Raw genomic sequence first — 18,296 nt, forward strand, 5'->3', positions numbered from 1 at the left:
AAAATCGGGATCTGAATTCACTATTGTGTCAAATATATTTGCTTTTCCAAAATGAGCACTATATACTCTCTATAGGCTCCTCTTATTCGTGTTTTTCTTTTCTTTCTTTATTCATTTCTGTTATTTTTCTTAAGTGCAAGTGTAATATGGCAATGCCAGTCTTGACAGGCATGAAGAAAGAGTAAGGAAAAGGGCCGAGAAAACTGGTGAAAAGACAGAAATAAGAGGACTTTGCACAAGTGGAAAATCTATATCTATGTGTATATATATTTGAATTTAATTCCAGTACTTGACTTTAGTTTTTCATAAGCTAAAAGCAGTATCATTTGCTGTTTTGTCAGACACCTTCCTATGCAGAAGCTTTATGAAACTTTATGAAATTCTGACAGTTGCTCAGTCCTGATTATAGAGCATACATTTTTAATTTATGATAACTGATGCAACTGAGTAATAGCACACATATAGAAATCATATGTTTTGACTCGACCAACCACTTTGTGACCATTTTAATAGGCAACTGTAATATTAACTAATTATTGTAAAGTCAGATAATAATTATGTAGAGGTTTGGCTCATTAGCTTATTTGCATGAAGGCCAGTGTGGGATAAAAAGTAAGCCGGACTACGATCAGAGGTTAAAAAGATTTTTTTTGGCTTAATTTGGCAGAAAGGCTGGAAAAGTGCCTTAAGTGTAAAAAAAGTTAAATTATGAGCTTTAGCAGTTTCTAGTAGGCTGTTTTTTTTCTTTTTACATTAATTTTTTGGGGGCTTTGGACTGGGTTGCCATGTGGTGTTTAGCAATCTTGCTTCAAAGCAAGTCCTGGGCTCAGACCTGCCTGTTATTTTTCTCTCATTTCCCCCAGTATCTGTAACTGCATGGGTTTTGTCCACGTGCCCTGGTTTATTGTCTGTTAGGTAAATTTATGACTTGTTTAAGCAAGAATGGTTGTCTGTCTGTGTGATAAACCAACTCTCTCCCAGTGTCAGCTAGAGCAGTGAATCTCTCGTTTTTACCACACAGACTTGGCTCTTTAGTAGAATGGTGCAAACAAACCCCACTGGCATGTAGAGAAACATTTTCAGGGCCTATAATACGTTCTTGTTTTTTAGTATCATAATCTTGAATTAAACCCTCAAACACACAAATTGCAGACCTGCTGGGACAGACAAAAGGAGGATATCCTCTCAGTAAAATACATTCCTATATTTGGCAAGCCACACTCTTGGCACAGTTGGCACAGATGCAGAACCCACCTATAGTTATAATATTGCCTGCACTTTAAAACCCCATTCTGCAGGTTATCTCTCAGGAAAAGCAAAGGGCATTGTCAGAGAGGAAGTAATGCAATAGAGAATTTAATTTTAGCACCACTTCCACTGAGAAGTGGCCACAGGGTATTTTTGAGAGAGAGCTGGAGTTAATTGAGAAAGTTTCCTTTATAAGACATGAAATTCATGTATTTGCTTCGTTGGTTATAGTAACAACTCATACACTCACGTGGAACAGAAAAGTACACACTCTTTCAATCTGAAATCCATCGTTCTACAGTGAGGAAGATTATTCACTAGTGTAAAAACATTCAAGACACTTGCCAATCTTCCCAGGAGTGGAGATCATTGCAAATTCACCTCATGGACAATTATTGTACAAAATATTATAAAATATTACAATTATAAAAAACAACCAACAAGCATGGCTTCTGACAGTGGCCCTCATTTACTAATATGTGTGTGGAAATGTTGTTATACAGTGCATACGCTAAATTTTCTTCAGGTTTATGAAATGTGGGCACTGCACACTGCCGCACTTCTATATAATGAAACACATTTACCTTTAGGTGAAGCAGACACTGTGGTGAAGTGGAGAAACTGGTCACTTGTGTCCAAAGAAGAAGTTAATAAAAATCTAGATTCTCCAGCATCTGGATATCTGAGAATCTAAGATATTTATGTAAATACATATTTTTCAGAATAACTGTGCTCCATGAGACAAAATTTGAGAGGTATTAAAATAATTTGTATTTGTGCCTACTGATGCAAACTAAGGGTGAAACTAAGTAAGAATTAATGTTGAATATTCAACTTAAAACCTGCTTTACTGTGCTCACTTGTGTTAAAAATGTAATAACATATAGCTTTAAATAATTAGCTTTACAATCTATTAAACCATTTTATGGTTTACGTTGACTTTATATCTATATATTTAGCCCCTTTTCCTAATCTGCTAACAACTGTCATTTCATAGTTTTCATAGTACTGCTTCTTTCCCTCAGACAGTCTGAGGAGTAAATCTTGCAACAACAGAGCTGGTGGTTTTAACTGGCTGATTTTTTTATGTAGCAGACAAAAGCAGAGTACAGGAAGAAGCACATTGGACACAATTGTACCTCGTATTGCCAGACTCCTCGCTGGAATGATGATTACATATGCCACATCATTTTAGTATTAAAGCAAACATGCTATTGTCTGCTGTAATGAGAGACAACACTGGGCCACAAGTTCAAACCATGTGAGATGATGCAGTAGGCAAAAAAATAAGTTTGTATAAAAAGTGCAACTTCTACCGCAATACATTCATCCAGCACACACAGATCTTGCATTTTTGGGATTTCTCAGTTACAGCAGACTGTGTTTTCATAAACAACTCAAGCAGCTCAGACAGGTTTTACCATGAAGCCCCCTCCCGAGAGACAGACTGCATCAGCTTCAGCCCCGCTGCTATCGGGTTACTGTTGTCCCATGCCAGCGGCAGAGGGACAGCTGCCTAAATGGGACAATGTCACTCAAGGACACGAATCTATACAGTGATCTCTAATATCAGCCGTGCTTACATTTTGCATCTCTTCTAAAGGAGCGACAGAGACTGGAGACCATCCTGAATTTGTGCGCAGAGTATAATCATGAGGACGGCTCTGTGGAGCTGGTGAAGAGTGGTCTGCTGGGTGCTGGTAGAGGACTTTGTTCGGACTCGGGAGGTGGGATGGCTCTCCTGGGAGACGGCCGAAACCAGAGGGTGAGAGAGAACGACGAGGAAATCCAGAGAGAGGAGTCTAGCAGCACAGAGAGCACGCACCAAGAGGTAAAATACACATGCTAGTGTTAAATGATGTGGCTGATTTGAATTGTGTTATTTTTATTAATATGTAAATCTGCGCTCAGTGTGAAGAGCTGTTAGCTGGACAGGAGGAGATTTACCTGGAGGAGGAGAGGAACAGGATCCTGGCCAGGGTTGATGATTTGAAACACAGAGTCAGTGAGCTGGAGCAGCAGCTACAAGAGACCAAACATGAGGTCAGCAGGCACACATGTACACTGACGTTTATAACCATTAATGAAATATTTCACCTTTTAGCTTGCGTGCTCTTAGATCAACTCACCAATGCAACAAGAGGAGCAGAAGCTCTTTATAGTATTTGTTTAACTTGCAGACTCTGACTCAATATTTGTCTGTAGGTGGAGATGGAGCAAGCCCTGCTGCAGGCAGAGCGGCGGGCAGAGCAGGAGCAGGTGGAGGCTGAAAATGAAATAATCTCTCAGCTACAGCTCAAACTCAACCAGCTGGACAAGGCCACCCAGAAAGAGAAGGACAAGGTGGGCGTAAATCCAGTAGGCGTTGATTTTACATGTACAAACTGCACGTGAATAACATGTTCTTGAACCTCCGCGTCTGAACACGTGAATCTCACTCATTCATCATGAATATGCAAATATTCTAGATACACTAAAATCTACATATAGACAATCTTGTCAACTGACTTGCACTGCTTATGTCAAAAACACAAGAAACACATGCACACATCTGTTTAAAAAACACAGAGTAAAAGAACAACTTGAAGTCTTGCCGAATGTGATCAAAAGTGCTAAAATTTGCTTTTGAGATATGCAGAAGCTCTTTTAATTATATTTAATAATTACATTTTACCAAATGCGCTAAAAATCACAAATGCATAACACCTCTGCTTGGCCTAACCTCTGGTTCCTCTAAATCTTCTCTAACTTGCCTTGATTACCAGTTAGCCTCCAACCCTAACTGCATGAATTTGAGTTACCCGTGATTTTATTTTTCTCCTTGGTGTTGTACGTGTGTCTGAATGCCGGCATAACTGTGCGCACGTATGTGTGTGTGTGTATTTCTGTGTGTTTTTAGGGGAGGGCTAATGTGTCGGCTGAGCGGAAGGCCCTGGAAAAGCAGAGGAATGAGTACAATGAGCTGAAGAGGCAGTTTGATAAGTGCCCCTTGTCTCTAAGGGAACAGTTACAGGAGCAGCTCAGCAGGGTCAGTGTTCTCACGCAGCCCACAGGCTGGCAACAGTGAGTTATAATATACAGAATACTGCAGTACTGCACAGAAGCGACACTGACTCTGTCTTGAAGCACTCAGAACTACTCATAAGTCTGTGCATTTCCTCATTTTCTCTTGTGCTTCATTAAATAAACCAGGTTTATCATGTTAATGTTACCTGTAATCGTCAGTGCACAAGAGGAATCTCATTCAGCAGTTTTTAGTCTGCTGCTTATTCGCTGCCATTCCCTCATTCTGGATGCTTGACAATGTCAGTCTCAATTAGTAATAAATATTAATATTATTAACAGCTTTGCTCTAAAATGTGCTTGCCTTCTAGTAGAAAATGAGTTCGAAAACCTTGAGTCATTTTCACTCAAACCCAGTTTAATTTCAACTCCAGTGTGTCGCCTTGCCTGTGCCACTTTTGTCAATGAATTCAATGAAAAGACTAAAAAAAAAAAAAAGCAGGTTGTTATACTCAACAAAACCCCTAACTTTGCTACCCATGCTAGTCAGCTAACGAAGTGTAAGTTGTTTAAACTGTTCACTTAGGTCTGAGACGTTATGCTGCGAGCCCTCACTAGCCCAGGCAACCTTTAGTGAGCCAGCAGCCCCTTCTATTGGACAGCAACAATATTTAGTTGCTATCCTGCAAGAAAAGAAGGCTGCTAGTGCTAACATTGCTAACTTTAGCCTTAATTTAGCAAACCAATATGGCATTGTGTGTGGGTATGTGCAAAGTTATGTGTGGAAGTATCAGCAGGATTTAAAATACAGTTAGGTTTTTGAAGAATGTGGTTTAATAGTCCATGTCCATAAAAACTATGCTACATGTTTTCTCCTGTATGGTCAGCTAGAAAATGACTTTCCAGGAACATCGATAGAAAGAACCATTACTTACCAAAAGTAGGCCTTATTAAGTACAGTATTAAATAAGCAAATAGAAAAGGTTAAAGGGGCAAAGACAGTTTCTGTACTATGTTTTTTTAGCAAGTGGTGGTCAGACTGGAGTACAAAGGGCTTCTGCTAGTGAATATTTTCAGCTGCTGATTGATTTGCAGCAGCTAAATTTATTCCTTAAACTGTATTTAACAGATGCACCTAATCTACAGGTAACACTGATTCCTTTATAAATTCCTGTTTCTGAAGCCTCGGCTTAGGAGTTTTATGTGGAGCTATCTTAGAGTTTTGAAAGCAGGCGTAAAGGAGGTAGCTCGCTGTGAAACAAAAAGACACTGCATGCTGATACATTAGTGAATTGTCTACCACAAAGTAGCTCACCTAAAGCATACATTGTCCTTTCTGAATCTAATTGGGGCTGTGTTGTTGTATTTTGTATTTACCTAGTGATTGAGACCATAAACACTTAAGTGAAGTGTTTACTGAGGTTATGGATCATGTGAGCAGAAGGGTGGTTTCCGATAGATATACCTTACATGAAGTTTGTTTGTTTTTGCAGTTAGAGAAGTCACCTCCTGCTGGCTTTTGGAAATATTGCAGGTGTAGACCAGAAGCTACGTTCATCTTTTACATGCACTGGATTGCTGCCAGATAATGCATTGGCAAATAAACAAACATGTTGAAAATAAAAAGAAATGTGTCACTCAAGGGAGTAACATGTGCCAAGTTGTGAATACATAGTTATTTTTTTTGGTCTTTTCATTGTCATTTTATTAACAAAAAAACTACATAGGATATGACCAGCCTCACCCTTTAATAGCTACATTTCACAGATTTCAATAACTTCCCTGTTTGTGCACAGAAAGCTGAAGCTCTGGAGTCTGGGACCAAGCAGTTTGAGGAGCTGGAGTTCTGCCAGCTGGAAGAGGAGAGCCGTCTAGAGGAGAAGAAGGAAGCTCAGAGCTCACAACTGCTCCAAGAGCGAGCCGAGTATCACTGCAGCGTGGCCAAGAGGAAGGTGGGGATACATGGCAAAAAACATGCACAGTTTTTGTGTAGAAGCTGACCTTCAGAAGAAGAAACTGGTTGTGTTGATTTGCAGGAAAAGATGGCTGCTCTGGAAGCTCAGGTAAAGCAGCTGGGGTTACAGGCATCTCAAGACTGTGAAAGGCTGGCAAAGGACAGGACAGTGACTTTGCATCTGTTACAAAAGGTTAGCCTGTCACTGTTCAATAACCTACTCTAAAGTGCATTGCGTATACATCATATGGTGATTCATTCTAATTATAACTTGCTACGCAACACCTGAATGTCCATGTTGGTTCTGGCTTTCAGGAACAAGACAGGCTGTGCGCCCTGGAGAAGAAGTACCACACACTGACAGGAGGGAGAAACTTTCCAAAGCCCGGTGGCAGCAGCAGCATGAAAGAGGTGAGCAGGTACATGCGAAGCATCACGTCACAACCACCAGTGGTGTCTGAGCTGGAGGAAAATTACTGCAAAGTGGAACTTTTTTTTACTCAGGTCAACTTTTTAAACAGGATTTGCTTCACATCAGCGAGCCCGACCTTATTTATGTGGATGGTTCTCCTCATAGTCCCTGTCCTTCCTCTGCCTCCTTCTCCTCCTCATCCTCTCACATCCCCTCCCCCGAGCTATATCCTGTCAGGCTACAAGAGGTAAATCTCAAGCGAGCCTAACAGATCCTAACTCTTGTGTTTCTGCAATTAAAAAAAATGGGCATGATGGTGTGTGGTAGCGTTTACTGACAAACAGCAGCGAGCTTGCAGTGTGTTTGTCAGTAGGTCAACTTTCTGCCTTTCTCTACATCTGCCCTGTGATTGTTTGAGGCTTGCAAGACGAGCTTTGGTGGTTAAACTGTATGAATGTTAGACATTCATTTCACAGACAGTGGGGTAGTGGAGTGTGTTGAAACATCGTCGGGTTTGCTTTGTGAGTCTTTTGAATTAAGCGAGTGCCGCTCCTTCAGCCTTCTTCTGCTGTGGCTGTCGATGCAGGAGTACCTCAGGATGTCTGATGTCTATAGGATGTATGGAAATGCTTCTCTGCAGCCTCACTCTTCCTCTCCTGCTGCTCTCCACTGCCTCTCCCTCACTGTAACTCCAGCTTTGCCAACTGAGGTAGATCCCTTTTCTGCTCTTTGCCATACTCTGATATGTTTCTCTGATATGTCATAGTACTAAAACCAAGCAAAGTATACTAACATTACCTCCAGATGTCTTTCTTCACCTTCTGCTCTCTGCTCTTGTTCCGATTTGTTTTGTGTCTATGTCATGCTTCTATGTCTGTGTAAAGGAGTACATCACAGTCAGTCAGTTAAGTCAGATCTTTGGGATGCAGCGAGTCGATCCCTCCTCTTCTTCCTCCTCTATGCCAGCATTCCAACTCGCCTCCTCTGAATCCACCTTCTCATGCCACACAACTGCACGTGGTCCTTCCTCCTTTCTCTCTGCACAGGTTTGTTCATTTGCAGCCATCCACCGAATTGCTGTGATCTTCGTTTCTGTCCTAGCTTGATATTATCACAAGGACTAGCCTGTAGTCTTTCCTACCTGCCTGATGCTTATGTTAATTATGCTGTTGCTCTGCTGCTCCCTTTTTCCTTTGCCTGAACGCTTTACATCACCGCAGAGCCAACCTGAGCTGAGCAGGAATGCATTGCCTCCTCTTAATCTTGAGCGCTGGTACCAGGAAATCATGGCAGCTGGAGAGCCTCAGCCATGCCCTCCACCACTGCCTGCAAAGTCTTTTGCCACACGCAGACACGGGCAGGTAAATTAACTTAAGCTCTCTGGGCACCTTTTAGAGTCTTGCTAAAGGGCACTAAAGCAATATAGATGTCATTATTTACGCCACTGTTCATATATTTAAGACTAGAAAGCCCTCTAGTGGGGAAAAGGGTTAAGGTAGCCTGTAACAATCAATGCTATCAGAAAACATATAAGCTAAATTAGAATGGGACAGAACAAAACATTTATATACTTAATTTAATGAGTCACAACACAAAACACAAAGTACACCATGAAAATCAACATCCTGTTCAACTGCAGGTCACAAAATGCTAAACTACAATCAAAGCATTCTACATCTATGAACTTATTGAGTAAGCGGTTTTTCCTTTCTCAGCTGTCAAAGTCCAAATCAGAAGGTGAAGTTGGACAGGTTTCATCAAACAGAAGCACCACGTTGTTGCCACACTCCAGTGGTGCTACACAGGAGAAAAATGCTTCCACAAAGGTCAGTTTCACACAGCTGAACTATAATCAGTAAACTGTAAAGTCTACTCCACCTGATGCTTTTTATGTGTTTCTTAGGGGTTGCACTTAGCGCTGAGAGAGATGTCAAACCCACTGGAGATGGACTCCAGGAGGCAGTTGGCTTTGCCGAGCAGAGGTAACAGAGTCCATCAGTCCATGCATAGTCTCAGCTTGTGTGTCCACTGACATGACTTATTCTGAATTGTAGAGAAAGACTACAAGGTGTGCGTTGCAATTCTGAGCTACAAAACGTCCCGTAGCCACGTTTACTGTATTCTGGGATGCAGCAAGGTACTATAGATGTGCAAAGGTTGCAAAGCAATTAACCATGAAGGTGGAAAAACTCCCTTATTGTTTTACAGGTGCCCATAAATTGTTTGTACACGCCTTAATGTGCTAACTGATAACCTAGAATTACATCTTTTCATCCAGGTATTTTAATTTTTCTCTAAATAAAACAAACAATTAGAGAAAACTGATAGAGGCCATAACATTTAAATTGCTTCAGAACAGCTCTTCACAAACCAGTAGGTGATGTCACAGTGGCTATGTCCATCTTTGACTACAGTTTATGGTGGGGCTGTGTCTTTCTGTGTCCTTGCTGTCTGGATGCGATTTTAATCTAAAAGTAGCAATGACCTGTCACCAGCAGTAGAGGGTGGTGTAAGTCTGTCACACTTTACTCTGTGTCCTCTCTGCCTGCACAGATACATCTCCCACAGTCCATCACTCCATCTTGCATCACCAGCTGCCACCCAGTGGCAACCAGGCGTATGACACCCTGAGTCTGGAAAGCTCAGACAGCATGGAGACCAGCGTCTCCACCGGCAACTCCGCCTGTACCCCAGAAAGGTGAGAGGCTGGCTCTGTTTCCATGGGAACACTCAAGTCTGCCCTGTCTCTCAGGAGAAGGGTCACTGCTGCTTTGTTCCCGTGACAACATGTTTTCTTACACGCCTGCTCACGTGTCTCCTAGGTACACTGACTGTTGCTATACCAGCCAGCTCTAGTTTCCAGTTATTTTGTGAAGTAAAGTTTACTGATGTTAATGACTGTGTCTTGCTCTGCTGCTGTTTCCAGGGTTTGTTTCCACGCATGTCTGTTTACTTTTTGTTTTTTGTCATCAAATGCTCCTTTATTCTGTGTCTTGTAGCGCCTGTGGCTTAGAGGCCCAGAGGATAGAAGAGATGGAAAAGATGCTGAAGGAAGCGCAGCAGGAGAAAGCCAGACTGATTGAGAACAGAGTGAGTTCCCAACTTTTAGTTCTGACATAAAAAAAGGCTCCATTTTTAACATGGCTGAACATCGGAATCCTCTTTTTTTCAAAAGCTGGAACAAACAGTAACATCCATTAATCGTAGGTAATATTGGTTTAAATAATCAGCTGTTTTTGCCATTTTTTTAAAACTAAAAATCCTTAAATCAGATATAAGGGAGTTATTATCGTTTTTACATTTTTATATTGTTTATTTATTTTTTGTTTCCACATAATTTTTTTTTCAATTCAGTTGTACTGTTTTTACTGTCTAACGGCCTAGTTCTTTTTTTTTTTTTTATTAAAAAAGATTGTTAGTTTTCCCACACACCCAGTTTTTTTTTTTTAGTTTAGTTGTCTTTATAGCTCCAATAATCCTGCTTACACTGTTGCTCAAAAACAAAAACATCAGTGTCTGTGTCTGTCTTCTTAGCTGCTGGAAATTACATCAGTTTTTAAATGTTTTTTTATTATGTTCAATTACTGCATAAACAAAATGATTAATTGATAAGAAAATAATTGGCAGCTGATGAAATTAATGACAACAGTATCAGTATTTACAGCCCTTGTTTCAGCTGACAGACCTGAAGCAAACACCTCCTCTCTGGCATAATAAACACTGTACAAGTGAAGTGTATTTATGCTATTTTTAGCTATGAGCATGTAATCTATCTGCAGTATGAAAGTAATAGTAATTAGTGTTTGTGACAACTATTGAAACATGACTTTACAGCCAGGGAAACATAATAATTCCTGGTTATAGCTGGAGTTAGTCCAGTGCTGTATGGATAAAATGACTACATTTATATGGAGATTTTTCTAGTCCTGTTTACACTACAAGGCATGTTCCTTTTGCCTATTACACACAAACACAATATATCAGGAGAAATTTTTCTCTGGAGTCACTTCCTACCAGCTGCAGGCTGGAGGAGGCGGATAGTAAACCGCAGTCTTTGCAATCAGTCATTAAAGCCATACCAAAATTCTGAATATCACAATATAATCCAGAATAATCAAAATGACATTGATGCAAAATAATTACACAGTCAGCTCTGACACATTGTATCAAAATAAGAAGCGCATCTTGCACTAAATTAAAATTGTTTAAAAAAATGTACAGTTCTTATGATATCACAGGCTCACAGATTTTGTAAAATAAATAAATGACTGCAATTGCCAAATATTCCAGTTCCACTGAGAGTCAACACATTCCAACTTTGAGTTATTGCAAAACCTCTCGTGTGGCTCTCGCTCAGCAGATAAAAACCTGCCTGTACAAAGTGATCAAAGTGATCGGTGAACTTCAGATGTGGTGAAATGAAGTTGTAATTATTGTGTTTACCTTTGTATTATTTCCTCATGTGGAAACAAAGTAGACCCATATGTAAGTTTCTGAAAGCTGCAAAGGATCATTTTACATCAGCAAAGCTTACTTTTCCATACACAGACTTAAGGGATATATTTTACAAAACCCTGGATTGGGACTTGAATTCTCACGAGCATCTTCTGACAGTCATTTTCTTTGTATTGCAATATTTGCCTACCATTAACATATTCTCCCCGTCTCCCTTTTCCCCATTATTTTTTCTTCTCTTCTCTCCATCTGCGTCTTTTTCTCCTGCCCCGACGCTCCCAGGAGAGGGAGGTGCAGGCTCGGCGGCAGATGTTAGAGGAGGAGCGGAGGAGGCGAGAGGAGGCCGAGAGGAGGCTTCAGGACGAGACGGCCCACAGGCAGAGGCTGGTGGAGGAGGAGGTGAAGATGAGAGAGAAGCAGTTCTCCCAGGTCAGTGGAACAGAAGGAGGAGACGGGCGGCGGGAAGAAGAGAGAGGAGAGGAGACGAGAGGGGAGGAGAGGAGGGGTTAGGAGACTTGGGGGAGAGGATGAGAGACGAGACACTAAAGAGAGGCTGGGTATATATGAAGATCAAAGATTGTCAAGGAAGGGAGAGACAGGGGAAACAATGGAGGGGAGGGTGGAGAGAGAGAGAGTGGAAGAACAGAGGGAAAGTTATTATTGGAGGTGGTGTGAGAATGATATACACATAATTCAAGCTTTAATCCCGGCTGATTATCAGTGTTTATCAGCGTCCGTCATAGCAGACTCGATGAGAAACACATCAAGATCAGCCTGTTGTGAGCTGCAGGCTTTGATCTAGCGTCACAATTAGAGCTCCTGTAATGACTATTTTTAAAAGAAAAAACGATTAAAAGCCAAACTACAAACAGTTATCACCCGGCCTGCCTATCAGCATCATATTTGCATGCATGAAACAGCTGTTTCAGCAAAAAAAAAAAGCTCTGATAAACAGACTGTACACTACTTCCTCAGTGCAAAATGTTACTGTCAGACAATGGTAGTATCCATCCAGTGGGCGATTTAGCAGCTAAGCAGCCAGATATTTCTTTTAGCAGTTGGTAGATGGCTAAACAAGAAGTAAGTAGTGGATTTGCCAGGCGGATGATCATGGTGCCAAATCAATGCTAATGTTGCCTTGAGTCTTCTGGATGTGCAAAGAGCCAACTATGTGTCTGAACACATTTAAGTTTGATTTATTTATAAAACCCAATATCACAAATTTACACACACAAATCTTCACTTGGAATTAAACAAGTTCCCTTCCAAAAGATCTTTAATGATAACAGTATTTAATATCACACTGTATTGTTTTAGGATTGTGGTTATAAAAATCAGCTGCAGGTTTAATTCACAATGATGTTTAGTTTGATCTGAATTCAGGAACAACAAAAATGTAGTATAGCCTCACTCTTAATATTTGATTAGTAAGCAAATTACCAGTAAACACGTGTATTCAAAAAGCAGGATCTTGTTTCCTCACAGCTTTGAAAGAAAATCTTCCAGTTATCTCATGAAGTCTTGGGTCATAGAAAGCAATTCTGCTGATTATTTCCAGAATTTTACCAAGCAGCACTGACGCAGTGTCTGGGTTTTCTTTACAGGCCCGTCCAATGACGCGCTACCTGCCGAACCGCAAGGAGGAGTTTGACCTGCGTGCCCATGTGGAGTCATGCGGCCACAACATAGACACCTGCCCCTTTGTCATCCTCACTGAAAAAATGTGCAAGGGCCACTTGGTGAAGATGGGCGGCAAAATCAAATCCTGGAAGAAACGCTGGTTCGTTTTTGACCGTCTCAAGAGGAACTTCTGTTATTACGTGGGTGAGGACTGAACGAAGAGAGGTTTTCCCTCAAACAATGGTTAATTTTATTTTATTTAATTATTGAATAACATCACAAGGAAGCCGAGCCTCAGTTATTTAAGTCCTTTGCAAGAGAGGTCTGCGAACAGAGCACATGTATTCAAGATAAAGAGTCAGACGAAACCATCATCATTCTCTAGATATGATTTTAAAAATCACAAAAATGTTTGAAAACTAATATCTCTTTGTGTTGCAGTATATTCTAGTATTAAAGTACACCGGTATTTCCAGCTCAGAGTTGGCAAAGTGGACTTTTGAAGCTCATCTGTCCTGTGATCTAGTGCCCCATTAAACGTGAATTCAGCTATCCAATTTATAATGAAGCTTTTCTTCAAGTGCGCTCGCTCAGTTTCACACACGCAGTGAACGCAGGTGCCCTCAAGGTACTTTTAAAGATAAAAAACTGCTCAGAGAAAAGAAAACACTGAAAAAAGTGCACAAAGGGGAGGTATAGTTAAAGACTATTTTAAAACTTACAAGCTCTTCGTTAGAGCAGAAATAAAAAGAGACTGGTTACACCTGCTGCTCAAAAGAGACAGCACACCAAGACATTGCATCACATAAAAAAGTGACTGACAGAGATAGAAAACGCAGCTTTCAGTATGGCATCAAACTAATGAAACCATAAAAAAAAATACAATGGCTGTACTGGCATGATAATGGTACAATGATACAGTCCAGTCACTGCGTACCCTCTTAAGCTTTATACTTTCTGATTAAATTCCTGCCCTTAAAGATGATTTCTGGTCATGCAATGGTAGATTTTTTGTTCACTCATACTGTCTTCCAGTTGTCTTGCAGTCCATATAAGATGGAAAACAGAAACAGAGACACGCGAGGCAGTTCTCACTGATATGCAGTGTTACAATTAACATGTTTATTCAGGAGTTTTTTAAGCTTCTTTTTGCAACTGGTAGGATGTTTGAAAAGATGTTTTAGAGGTTTGAAAACAGCATGGAGTCACTCCTGAGTGTATCACAGCACCATTATTCATCACTTTGTTTTTTTAAAAACATTTTTGTTGACTCCAGTTTTTCAGTTTCTTTTAAAATTGCAGACAGCCTGCTTGTAGGATCTGTCCAATCAAATTGCACTTTGCCTTTCAAAGTCCACTTCAGTATCTTCATATAGCACTTCAAGAGCAACTAAAGTGAAAAACTTTCATCCACCCTTTCTTCTTGCTCCCGCTGAGCCCTGTTAAACACTACTCAGTGCTTTCATCACCAACAAAACTTCACAGTATGAAGGACTAACAGGATGACTCTATGTCTCTGCAGAAGGATCACATTGTGTCAAGTTAGCCTCTAGCCTCATTCGCGGAAAAAACTTTCAGCATTAAGTGATCAAACTACCCCTCTTTTCCTTATTTGGTAGAAAGGCTCCTTACTGTACACCAGACCCTGACCTGATTTATCCAATTCACCCCACAGCAGTGCAGAGGCTCCTCTGAGAAGCACACATGAGTGTAAAAGTGTCCCAAACACTTCTGTGTTGATTCACCTGCAAGCGAATGCTAATTAAAGCCGCTCCTAAGTGGAGTTCTTCGCCTCGTTCCTGTGCGTTGAAACTGAAGCCAGTTTGTAATTGGCGTCTATCAGACTGCCCTCTGAATTCGAATTGAGAACAGTTAGTTTTCTGAATAATTCACAAGCGTTTTTGAGCCATTATTTTACAATCAAGTTCAAAATAGAACCCGAGTGTGTTTTCATTACCCCTGTTCTCTTTGCTCCTCATGCTCTCCCCACTCACTTGCCTAGCCTTTTCACCCCCTCACTCCTGACGAAGATGATGGTGATGACGGTGATGAAATAAGATGCAATACTTTCTCTGGATGTGTTTTTCTTGGGGAGGAGGCTAGCTCCTGGCTTGTTCGTGACTAATAAAACGAAACTCACATTTCAAAAACATTTATCTCATTACTAAGCAGATTTGACTTTATGGAAAAGGAAAAAGCAAGAAGAAGTGCCGGACGCATTTCAAAAGACCGCTTTTAATTGTTGGTGGATGTTTGGTTCTCAGTTGGGCACTCCAGTTTGCATGAAAGAGACTGAATGGAATAGACCACTGTTTATTTGAACAAGACTGGAATCCAGAAACTCTTTTAGCAGATTTTATTTGAAGAACTCCTTCACACTCAACGGCGAATAGTTTAGCCCCAAACTAGAAAAACCCATCAACGTGCTGACTGTGTCTGATGAGCTTCATATGCAGGTTTCACTTAGTGATTTTAAAATGCTTAAAGCCATCCTGTGGGTACAGAACACAAATCCAAAGAACTGGACAGAAGGTCTGACCTGCTTCAAGGGAAATGTTGAACAGAAGAATCAAATGTAGTATTCAAAAGAGACTTTCCTTTTAAGATTTATAAAAATTCTTAACCTCGCCAGGAGGGGAAAAAAAAGGAAAACACAGAGACAATCCAGAAAGTACAACTGAAGAAAACAAGTCAAATTAATAGGATGGTAAAGACTTCAGGCATAGCTTGAAATAGACTCCCACTTTTAATTAACTTTTACTCTGATACGGCGCTGCTCATACCTATTCATGGATTATGTGTTGCTGGGAAAAAAAATTAAACACCTTTTTCCTCACTTTTGCCTGCTTTCTCCATCTAGATTTAAGTTATAGGACTAAGATAAGAGAAAAGGGCATAATTTCTGTGTAAGGTGATCCAATGCAACAAACAAACCCCACACTTTAAAAAATATCTGGCTTTTACTAATAAATTGCTTTGAGCCTTTGAATTAAGTTCTATTAAGTCAAGTGATTGTTAAAAAAGAAAGATGGAAAAATGTACCAAAAACTTCATAATAGCAAAAAGGAGAATCATGCACATAAAACTTAAGGACTCAAGGAATCAACATGTACATCTACACTGTGAATTTCCCATACTTTTGTATTTATGGTGTATTATGGTTTTATGTAATTTTATAAAATCAGCAATAGCTACAAACTCTCAGTTTCGGGCTCCATTCTGAAACTATGTTAAACTTAAATATAAATTATCAACAGATTAATTTCTGAGTTTTAAAGTCTTAAAGTCACACTAGTGTAGTTTATTTTTTTATTTGTTTACAGCTCAGTCTTAGCTTGAATGAGTTGCTATATCATTTAGCTTTTATGCTCCCTGATCCTTCAGCCATCCGCGTTTTTGCTGGGACTCACAGTGTACTCACCCCAGTTATTTATTTTATTTATATTTAGTCTTTCCTATATTAGGATTGAATGGCTAAAACATGAAAAATAGACCACATATAAAAATGTGAAATGTATTTTGTCACTGAATGTCTGCCCTCGTCTTCAGGTGAGAATAAACACAATCGGTCCATTCATATTATCACCGATGTATCCTTGGCTGATTCTGCCGTAAGGCGCTTGGGCTGGCAGAGGTCTTGCATCAGTACAAGATGTAATGTAATGTCTTTTAATATATTTATTTTCCTTTTCTCTCTCTCAGACAAGCATGAGACCAAGCTGAAAGGGCTCATTTACTTTCAGGCGATTGAAGAGGTTTATTACGATCACCTACGCAGCGCTACTAAGGTAAACACTCCTTTGTCCATTACTTGCAAATCTCATTTCAATTTCATTGACTACTCTATATTATTTTGCATGGATGATAATCAAGTATAAATTCATGAAAGGACTGGGTGGATTTGTGTGTGATGCGCTAAACTCCAAAACAACGCTTTATACGGCGTGCTTTTTAAAATCGCAGCCATCATTTTTAAGTACAGATTTTAAATTAGATACATTACTTTACATTATGTTACATTATTTTAACAAGCAATACTGCCTTTAAAAAAGAGACTGCAATTTTAGTATAAAGCAACATTTCTGTTTAACTTTGATTTTTTTGTCAGCAGAATTAAACTGTGACAAATATCTGCCTTTTGAAAATTTCAGGGCAATCTAAAAGTTCAGATAAGACTGGAATATTTTTGTCATTCTGTCATTGTTTCAACTTCTCCCACAAAAGGTTCACCATGCTCAGGTTATTTTTCTTTTAGTTTACTTTTTGTTTGAAACAGACTACAGCCAGAGTTTGGTTTAACTGTTTTAACTCACTTTTATATTTTTTGTTGTTCTGAAAAACGTCTGGAAAAAGCAACAGGTGCAGCTTTCAGTTTTTGCACGATAAAATCCCTCTCGTCTTTGATTTTACAGAGCCCCACTCCATCTTTGACCTTCTGCGTGAAAACTCACGACCGGCTTTACTATATGGTGGCCCCGTCCCCTGAGGCCATGAGGATCTGGATGGATGTCATAGTAACGGGTGCAGAGGGCTATACGCAGTTCATGAGCTGAGGGACCACTGGGTGAGCGATCTGGTTGATGTCGGAAACCGAGCGAGCACCCAGACACCTGCGAGCCAACCTGAGCTGCTCCCTGCCGCAGCCGGGACTGGAATCAAACAGCTTGACAGCGTGTAACGGATGGACTTTTAAAGGGATGAATAACCTTGGGCCAGATGCCTTTGAGCAGATGAGGGCTCACTCATGACAAGGGTGCATTTCAGTGATTATGAGAGTTGTATTTATCTTTCACCTAGCTGTGTGAGTAGAAGAAAAAAAAATACTTTGAGTAGCCTGCCAGTAGATTCACGAGGGACTTCTCAGCAACATCAATCACATTCGAGTACCAAATGTACTGTTAATATTTACAATACGATACTTTATTCTTACTTTATATAAGCTCAACCTGTTTACACCTTTGAAGCCGATCTATGCATGCAGTTTTATCACTCTAACCTTTTTGATACATTTGTACTTTTTCCCTTTGTTAACTTTTCTCATATTACAAAATAGCCTCTCAGTATTAAAAAACAACAACTATACAGTAAAAACAACTTACAAGCAGCTACTCTGAAATATATTATTGAGATGCATATTATTTGGTGCCAAATACTTGTAATGCTGTGCCAGATTTGTTCTTTTTTTTGTTACACAAGTGTTAATACCACTTTATGTATTGTTCCAGGAGCTTCTCATTTAGGCTAATAACACAGCTTTAATATGTCTGTATTTTACATAAATACCCTATGTCAAGTTAAATTGTAATAATATGATTTTAATAAGAATCATAAATTATATAACAGGATTGTAAAACTACGTGTAATAAACAAAACTATATGATGTATCTTTTGTTGCTTTTTGCCTCATAAAGCACTACGCTGCTGACAAATTGCCTAAACTGGATGCATTCAGTTAACACTTCTTCCTTAATTAGCGTGTCTCGCACACAAGTTAATTACCAGCTTTCTATAAATAAAACCCGCACGCCCCAATTTGTTGCTTACATTCACAAAGGTGTTCATTTTTAAAACGTTACAACGGGTCTATTTACATGAGAACAATCA

General features: G+C 39.9%; 1 protein-coding gene and 1 long non-coding RNA gene across 8 annotated transcripts in view; one reads left to right on the top strand and one right to left on the bottom strand.

Annotated features, from left to right (window-relative positions):
- phldb1a (pleckstrin homology-like domain, family B, member 1a) overlaps positions 1 to 18,046 on the top strand; it is a 29,039-nt gene extending 10,993 nt beyond the window's left edge. For 5 of the 7 annotated variants that reach the window (XM_063487515.1, XM_063487517.1, XM_063487516.1 and 2 more), the window contains 18 exons: positions 2,852 to 3,079; positions 3,160 to 3,291; positions 3,454 to 3,591; positions 4,148 to 4,276; positions 6,048 to 6,203; positions 6,288 to 6,398; positions 6,521 to 6,616; positions 7,204 to 7,326; positions 7,502 to 7,663; positions 7,838 to 7,978; positions 8,333 to 8,443; positions 8,521 to 8,599; positions 9,171 to 9,315; positions 9,617 to 9,707; positions 11,355 to 11,501; positions 12,677 to 12,896; positions 16,395 to 16,480; positions 17,105 to 18,046. In XM_063487515.1, coding sequence (XP_063343585.1) covers positions 2,852 to 3,079; positions 3,160 to 3,291; positions 3,454 to 3,591; positions 4,148 to 4,276; positions 6,048 to 6,203; positions 6,288 to 6,398; positions 6,521 to 6,616; positions 7,204 to 7,326; positions 7,502 to 7,663; positions 7,838 to 7,978; positions 8,333 to 8,443; positions 8,521 to 8,599; positions 9,171 to 9,315; positions 9,617 to 9,707; positions 11,355 to 11,501; positions 12,677 to 12,896; positions 16,395 to 16,480; positions 17,105 to 17,245 — 2,436 coding nt within the window. In that variant the 3' untranslated portion in view covers positions 17,246 to 18,046. The remainder of the gene's footprint in view (positions 1 to 2,851; positions 3,080 to 3,159; positions 3,292 to 3,453; positions 3,592 to 4,147; positions 4,277 to 6,047; positions 6,204 to 6,287; positions 6,399 to 6,520; positions 6,617 to 7,203; positions 7,327 to 7,501; positions 7,664 to 7,837; positions 7,979 to 8,332; positions 8,444 to 8,520; positions 8,600 to 9,170; positions 9,316 to 9,616; positions 9,708 to 11,354; positions 11,502 to 12,676; positions 12,897 to 16,394; positions 16,481 to 17,104) is intronic. The other 2 variants (XM_063487518.1, XM_063487520.1) reach the window with 2 other exon arrangements.
- Positions 2,948 to 3,460, bottom strand: LOC134637157 (uncharacterized). Its single transcript, XR_010095075.1, has 3 exons — positions 3,378 to 3,460; positions 3,196 to 3,270; positions 2,948 to 3,050 (listed from the first exon to the last, which is right to left on the bottom strand). It is a non-coding gene; the product is annotated as an uncharacterized LOC134637157 (long non-coding RNA).
- Positions 18,047 to 18,296: the final 250 nt, after the last annotated feature.

The sequence above is a fragment of the Pelmatolapia mariae genome, linkage group LG10_11 (assembly GCF_036321145.2).
Source record: "Pelmatolapia mariae isolate MD_Pm_ZW linkage group LG10_11, Pm_UMD_F_2, whole genome shotgun sequence".
NCBI lineage: Eukaryota > Metazoa > Chordata > Actinopteri > Cichliformes > Cichlidae > Pelmatolapia > Pelmatolapia mariae.